Source organism: Quercus suber, unplaced genomic scaffold (genome assembly GCF_002906115.3).
Source record: "Quercus suber isolate HL8 unplaced genomic scaffold, Cork oak 2.0 scaffold_326, whole genome shotgun sequence".
Lineage (NCBI taxonomy): Eukaryota > Viridiplantae > Streptophyta > Magnoliopsida > Fagales > Fagaceae > Quercus > Quercus suber.
Genome location: NW_027069779.1, coordinates 608,234 through 616,903, shown reverse-complemented (window position 1 = coordinate 616,903; position 8,670 = coordinate 608,234). Strand labels below are relative to the sequence as shown.

At 35.6% G+C, this 8,670-nt stretch overlaps 1 protein-coding gene across 1 annotated transcript; it reads right to left on the bottom strand.

Moving 5' to 3' along the window:
- Window positions 1-3,952: 3,952 nt before the first annotated feature.
- Window positions 3,953-6,393, bottom strand: LOC136071569 (uncharacterized). Its single transcript, XM_065783027.1, has 6 exons — window positions 6,208-6,393; window positions 5,864-6,085; window positions 5,680-5,772; window positions 4,597-4,698; window positions 4,050-4,472; window positions 3,953-3,967 (listed from the first exon to the last, which is right to left on the bottom strand). Exons 1-6 carry the CDS (start codon window positions 6,391-6,393, stop codon window positions 3,953-3,955), a joined length of 1,041 nt encoding a protein of 346 aa, XP_065639099.1.
- Window positions 6,394-8,670: the final 2,277 nt, after the last annotated feature.

The following is an 8,670-nucleotide window of genomic DNA, read 5'->3' as shown; positions in this document are numbered from 1 at the left end:
TGGACAATTTAGAAAAAATAAAAATAGAAAAGGAAATGTTAGTATAAAGTCAAGATATGGATATATAAGATTAAAAAAACAAAAGATTAGTTGAAAGAAAAAGAGAAGCAAATAAATCTAAGTTGGCAAGCAAGAATAAATGTCTTACCTACTCACTTATTCTGTTCTTTCTTTATTTTCATTTTCTTTTTTGAGATGAAAAAGGTATTTCTTTTTTGGTACAATGGATAATAATATTACATATAGTAGAAGTTATGGATGGGTTCCATATGAGCTTAGTTTTAACAAAATTGAAACTGATGCTACCTTGGAAGCTTCCCTAGTTATGTTTTGAAGCCAATATTGAATGCTTATTGTTGTAAGTATTGATAATTGCTTTTACAAATTTGTTCATGTGTGTTATCGCTATTCATAAACAATAGGTTGCTTTGTTTGCTTAAAATTTTTAATATAAATGCTAAATGTAATAAAATTTTATTGCACTTGAATTAACATTATATTTTTGTGAGACACATTATTGCTAAATGGTTTGGTAGAGGTTACATCTAATGTTGCTTTGAGAAAAGTTATATCACTCAATTATACTTTATAAATCACTATTTTCTTGAAACCATGTTTTTATTTAATATCAGTTATAGGTTAATCACATGCATAATTTCAAAATAATCAATTGCCTTTTACTATAAGGGTAAACTTGAATATTGTACCTTAGATACAGTACATTTAATTCCTTAATCAAATTCAAACACTTAGTTGCATTAAATTTAAATGTAGTTGGAAATAGTAATTATAATGCTACTTTTTTTTTTTAACTGTTATACTACTTAGTTTATTGTTCAAAACAACTAGGTGTTTCAAAAATTGTTTTTTTTTTTTTTTTTGAGAAACCAAACCAAGAGCCTGGGAATGCATTGAAGAAAAACTATTAAGGAACATAAAAAACTACCAACAGGGAAATGTCATTAGGTATATCATCAAAACTACAAAAAAAGGGGTTTATAGCCGTGTTTAAAAAACGTGACTATAGATCCTAAAAACACGGCTATAGGATAGAGCTGCGTTTACAAACATGGCATAAACAGACCTTTGGCCGCGTTTTACAAAAATGCGGCTAAAGGTCATGCCTATAGCCGCGTTTTTCCAAAACATGGCCATAGGTCATACCTAAAGCCGCGTTTTTTTCCCTGTAAGATGTATACGGCCCTATAGGCCTATGGCTACATTTTTCAAAAACACGGCTATAGGTCCTGCTTGAGCTGCGTTTTTAAATGCAGCTACAATTGCAGACCTATAGCCGCGTTTTAAAAACACAGCTTCAGGTTCCGCTTGAGCCACGTTTTTAAACGCAGCTATAGTTTGTTAAATATAGCTAAAAAGGGCTCCTAGCCACGTTTAAAACGCATCCACTTCTACCCTGTAGCCGCGTTTTTCGGAAACCCAACTATGGTCTATAGCTGCGTTTAAGAAACGCGGCTATAGTTCATACCTGTAGCTACGTTTGTACCAAAAACGCGGCTTTTTCAGCTACATTTGAACAACCTATAGCCGCGTTTTGAAAACACAGCTATAGGTTTTTCCCTCCCCCCCCCCCCCCAAACATCACAACTTCATTTTGAAAACACAGCTATAGGTTTTTCCCCCCCCCCCCCCCCCAAACATCACAACTTCCTGCCATATATATACAAGTTCCCAACACACCTGCTATCACAACCACCTGTTACATCCCTACATCACAAGTTCCATGAACGAGTTCCTAACAACAAATCAAGAAGGATATGTACAAGTTCTCAACACAAAATTACCAAAAGATATATATAAGTTTTATACATCAAAAAAATATACAAGAAGCTAAGTTTTACATTCGAAACTGCGCTCAAACACTAAGGCAGCAAGCAGCAACATTTGTGTTTACAAAAATATATATATACAAACGTTTGTGTTTACAACATGCTTAGAATGTCCTCAGTTTCATTTGCTACCGAAGGGGTTGAACGGAAACGCTTTCTTGTCCAATTCATGGTAAAACTGCACAAATTATTTTTTGTCAAGTTAAATTTGCCAAATGTTTGCTTGCAATACATAATAATACTCTAAACATGAATTTGAAATTTTAATTCGGCAATGCTTAGATGCACATTTTTTTGAAAAGGCCTGACAATGGAGCAATTTGGCAGAGAAGAATGTTATGAGGGAATGAGACATAGCATTATTTTTTGCCTAATTATGGAGTGATTTGGCTTTTCAAATACCAAAATTGTTAAGGACATATTTTATGTAGTTGGCTAATCCTTTGACAAAACGCACTTTACTTGTATTTAGGTAGATCTAATTTGTGTTTAATACTTGAAGAAACATGTTGTTCAAGTCTAGTATTAAAGCCATAAAGATTGGACCAAGAAACAAGTGAAGAAAAGGTGTTCAATAAAGCTGGACAGATAGCTCGACACCTGCGGATAGATAGCTCGATAGCTGCTGGACACCTCCTCAACACCTGGCTATCTGTCGAGCTCTTCAGCTGATTCTTATCGCAATCTCGATAGCTTCTCGATAGCTAGTCGATCAATCGAGAAAGTTTCTGTCCCCTCGACACCTTCTCGATAGCTGTATCTGTTGAGATTCATTAAACCTCGACACCTCCTCGACACCTCTCGAATGATCGAGGTTACAGGAAATCAAAATTTTCAGATTTGATTTTTGGGCCAGGCTTTTGTATTTGTGTAGGGTTTCTTTTCTCACAACCCTAGACCTATATAAGGCTTATTTTAGAGGCCGTCACATAAGAGAATACAAGGAGAACATATGCAAAAGGTGATTGATGCCTTATTCTCTCTGAAAGAAGCTACTGCGTCTTTGTGCCTTAGGGTTTTGTAACCAAGTGCTTCTTGATCTTCATTGTTGATGAAGTGAAGAACTTTACAGCCAACATTCTTCTTCCTTAAGTTGGTGAGTGAGTCACGTACTAGAATTCGTGCAAAGGAGTTAGTCACGTACTGGGATCCGTGCAACAAAAAGGTTGGCGTTCATATATTGAAGAGTTCAGAGGTTCTGAAGCGGTAGAAGGTTTCTGCTGTGAGTTCATCTACGGGGATTGTAGAGTCTAGGGACAAAGGTTTTGTACTAGATCTGAAACTTCTCTTTACTATAGTGAATTGCTTTTCGGGAAGGTTTCCCCCCAGGTTTTTTACTTTGAAACTGGTTGGTTTCATTGGTTTTCCTAGGTCATCATATCTTGTCTTATTTATTTTTTCCGCTGCATGATTTTGACATGATATTGATGTTTGTTTGTTATTAACAAGGTTTATTCATAATTAATCTAATTAACAACTTGGGTTTAAAACTTGTTAATTTTATCAACCGGGGTCTATATTTCCCAACAAAAATGAAAGGGAAAACTAAAAGATATTATATATGATAGGTGCGAGACTATGTACCTAGATAATTAGAAATAGGGAGAGCTCATCACTGATATCTAAACGGTAATACAATACAAAGAGTAACATGAGAGGAAGAGTAAACAATAGTTCAACTATTCATTAAAACAATCTAGTCAAAACTTCCAATTCAATCAAGTTTGGCAATAAATTATTGACATTGATAATGGGAGCTCTTACTTTAGTGGCTTTACATTACATATTTTGCATATGTCTAGTCATGGAGATGTGAATATGCCAAGAAACTGTGTTCTTCATGTTTCAGGTGGCAAAGGTTAAGATGCAATACTGTAGAGTAGTCACCTTTGAAATGCGTCTTGAATCAACGTATATTACAATAATACAATTGCATCATGATATTTTATAACATATTCACCAGTAGAAAGTTTTCTTTCCTCTTGTACTAACTATTGAGGTTCATAGTTTATCCATCATGGCATGGTATGTATATATGTAGACTACTGTTTTTAGAGATATTTTGTTTTACCTCAGGATTCACAGTTTCATTCCCATCATTCCAATCAGGCATTGTGATCCTAAAATTTCTTAAACATATTAATATCACATAACAATGCATTGCAAAAAGTAGTGTTTTGCTAAATAACATTTGTTCGCTACCTGAGAAGGATATAAAGTACGAAACTCCTGGCTAAGTTCCTTAAACATGCTTCTCATCGACGCCTTCAGGTTGGCCATTTCTGCTTGGTGCCTTGCCTCAGATTGAGCTAGTTCCTCCCTATGCCTCGCCTCAGATTGAGATACTTCCTCCCTATGCTTCGCTAGTTCCTCCCTAGATTGAGCTAGTTGCTCCCTAAGCTCTTCATGATTCATCTCCAACTCTGACATCCTTTGGTGAGCTCTGCTTATCGATGGAATCGAGGTAGACTGTGAATAGATTGTGCCACTTCTTCCTGATGGGGTGATTCCAAAACCTACCCCACATACACGCCTCGGGTGCCTTAGACGACCCATCACCCAAGCATACGCATCATCGTTGGACCAAAGGATTCCATTATCAATCTCTCCTTGTAGTCGTATGACCTAGTCATTCAAAAGTGCTGCCATCCTATCCTGTTTTTCCACAAAAACCAAACAACATATTACACACCATAATCAATACAAACACAAAATACACTAAAATTCAATTCAATCAAATTGTGCTTACCATGTTATCTTGCACACGGGCACTAACAACAACCCCATCTTTGGTGCGGTATACTCGTTGATATACATCCACGTGTTCGACTGCCACCCCTTTAGGTTTCGCCTACATGATGAACAAACATAAATACAATAAATACTAGTGCTTACCATGTTGTTATGCCACAATTAACACAAATCCACAATGATTTATACTAAAATAACATAACAAATCTGGGAAATAAAGATAAAGCTGAGAGAGTTGTAAATAAATGAATACAATATGGCTAGCTTCCAAATACACATGGGCTTGTTAAATGAAGAGATTAAAAATAAAACAGACATGGGGAGTTAGAAAATAGGCATCATAGACTTCCTATTATGACACTTTATTTGAGATAAGTTTGAGATGCCCACTTTGCACACAAATTTGTCACAAATTACCCATAGGTGATCTAAAATTTTGGGACATAGTAAACTAGGCATGGTTCTCTATGATTTGCAACAAAAAATTATGTTCGATGCTCACCAAATTGCTAGAAAATATGTGCACCAAGGATGACAAAAAATAAACATTTAAAATTTCCCATTTGAATCACTATCCTTCTTGACATCTTCTTCGGCACATGTTCCATTTGTCAATGACACTGCTATTTTAGGGCATAAACCAAATCTATATAACATCTCACATAAAAAAGTCACCTTCCATCAAATTTAAATCATAAAATGCAGTTAGTGTTCCAATGGCTAGTTCTTTCTAATCCAACACCATAAAAAGTACCCCATACGCATAATAGTTATCACACGAGCTAGTGGGCATCAAAATTTAAATTCTAGGTTGAACTAGTGCACAAGCAAACTTTGCTGGACTTTCTCTCCTTAAGTGGCTGCTTAATATGTACATATTAAGAATTAACAAAGTCATCTTTATATATTAAAAGGATGCATAGAGTCAATTATTGCATTTTTTACTTACAAAAAGATCTATAATATAACTAACTTATCCTTATTCCTATAACATATGAAATGAGGCTAACTCGGTAAATAGGAAAACAAAATATCAAAAAACATCATGTAGGCATTCATGAATAAGGGTTTTATTTCTTACCATTTGATTAGAAATTTGAGCAAGACTTTTGGCCCCAGACCGTGCTATGTCTTCCTGCTTACCTCGACTTTCCTTGTTTTTATTACTTTTTATCTGCAACCACATTACTGTCAAAAATAAAACAACAAAACATCTCTTGACTAAATTACCATGAAGATGAGATTGACGAAGAAAGTAGCAATACCTCAGTTTTTTCATTGAACCAATAATCAACCATCTCTGCACATTGCTCTGTGATAACCTCATACAGTTTGCTAGCCAATACCTGTTGACGTGTCAGCCCTTGTTTTTTGTGATCCTTCTTCAACTTGGTCCTGCGATTTCTCCTCAATTCCCCTAATTGATGCATTGCCCATCTCATTTGATTGGGTTGTGCGACAATATTGGGATTAATTATATACCGTTTCTGAAATACCAAAGTGGAGTTAGCAAAATATTATATTACAATTACAACAACGGCTGAATATACACAGGTTATTAGGACAACAGCTGTAAAGAAAAATAACTACTATTTTATTTTCATACTACCTCAATCTCCACCCAATAATCCTGTTTAAATTTTTGAGGGATGCTTGGCCAATCAACAAACGTAAGCGGGAATAACATGCCATTCTCACAAAATGAGCCCAACCACCGAATGAACAAAGACCCGTCTTCCCCAATCGGTTGGCCCTCAGCATTTAATGGCAAGTCGATTTTGTACTCACCAGTCATTGCCCATATGTCACCCAACCGTGTTTTCCCACGTCTTCTAGGCCTATTTCCTGGTGCTGGATTTTGTACCGGTTCTGGATTTTGTACCGGTTCCGGATTTGTACCAGTGCTGAGGTTTGAACATAATCATCTGTATCTACAAAACCACCAATATTAGGACTGATTTAAGAAAGCTCACAACTACTGAAAACTATCACACCACGCAAAAATTTGCCCGGAAAAACGTAAATAATAAAAAGTTTACGATTTCATTTAAACAAAACATGAGTAAATTTAGGCCTTTCTCCCACGCATTCATGTAACCCTCAAGTTTTGCAAGTGTAATTATATATCATTTAGGAACAACATAAATGTATGGGACTTCTTCGTACTATGACTAATGAACCTAGATGCCTATTAGCACTATGAGTAATCGACCAGTCAACTTGTTCACCCATTATATTGGCAATCCACACATTTCGTTACACATAGAAAAGTTGTAACTTGGCCTACAAATTTGGAAGAGCACTTAACCAAAACTATGTCTTGGCACTTATTTTGTTTAAAAGGAAAATGAAATTGTGATAACTCTTCTATCATGCAATTTTGTGATTTTATTGTGATTTAGGTTAATTTTGCATCTTTAAAGAAGCATGCACTTACCTAGCTTTTGAAAAGATGAGCAAGCATGCTTTGTTTGGGTTGCCTTCATTTTTTCTTAATAAATTTGGATTTAGAATATATAATTTCCACCCAAACTTAGCTTTGACCATTCTTAAGTGCACTGACATGGACCAAAGTGGACAGAGTGGACCAAAGAGGATGAAATTGGTCCGAAGTGGTCGAATGGACCATAGTGGACCTAAAGGACGAAGCAGACACTGTTGGACCGAAATGGACTAAGCAAACCAAATTGAACCAAATAGACCAAATTGAACCCAAGGGAAATGAATGGACTAAACGGACAGAAGTCAACAGCATATATTGAATATATTTACATATTTTAATTATATTATTTGTTTTTGTAAACCAGTAACTCATAATTGAAATTGCAAAACATGAATCCTACAATATTAAAAAGATGTGAACCCAATTAATTCTTATATCTTTTAAAACTGATCCAACCATCCAATAATAAACATCAAACCTTACATTCGAAGACATGAACAATACTTGGAGCCTGTGTCTCATCGTCACTTGCCACCAGTGTTGCCACCGGTCTTGCGTCCTCAGAAATGTGGGCTTCCTCATCAGCTGCCTCCACCCATTGTCGTGCATGCGACGATCCTTCCCCAACGTAAATAAGGCACAACTGACGTTTCCTCCCCATTCTTGCGTCCAACACCTTTTACAACACAAAGAGGAAAAATGGTCAACAAGTAATGACATGATAAATTAACAATTTTAAAGATAATTATGTATGTTAAAACTATTATTTCTTAAAAACACGAAGAAATAATAGTTGTAACATTTATATGCAACAACATGAAGAAGTAATAGTTTCACCTGATAATTATATACGTGCAAACTTTTATTTCTTAACAGTTTTGTCAAAATAACAGTTTTCACATATGTATGCAACATTGTCAAGCTTTGCACACAATATGCCTTTACAAATAAGAACTTATAAGTTCAATAATATCTATAACATAATTACACATACAACAGCAGTATCCTATTACACTACTCAATATAACTGTACTCAACTTCGTTGTCATCTTCATCCTATTACACTACTCATTAAAAGTTATATTTTTCATTTTAATACTTCTCAAGTCAATTTAACTTCTGATTAGGTCCTAGACCAACTTTAAGGTCTTAAAATTCAGCATCATTAGGGAATAGGGGCCCGAGTCGTAAGGGTACAAAATGTGGTGTCTACAGCTATAGCTCGAATTTGCCCATCCACCTCAGCTTGTTGCAACAAATTTTGTAATCCCATAGCACACATAAGAAACAAATAAGGAGATACAAGATCACCTTATTGAGTCCCCCTTGACGGTTTGATATTACCTACAAGTTGGCCGTTGAGAAGCACTGTATAAGACATCGATTTCAAATAGGACATAATTATTTTAATCGTTCTCTCATCAAGGCCCAGGTGATGCATAAGCCTCTCCAGAAATTCCCACTCTACTCGGTCAAATGCTTCACTCATATCTAGTTTGAGAGCCATATACCCCAACTTCCCTTGGGTTTTCCTTTTGAGATGGTGTAAAGTTTCAAACGCCACAAGAATATTATTTGTAATTAACCGGCCCGACAGGAAGGCACTTTGTGAATCTAGAATAGAGTTAG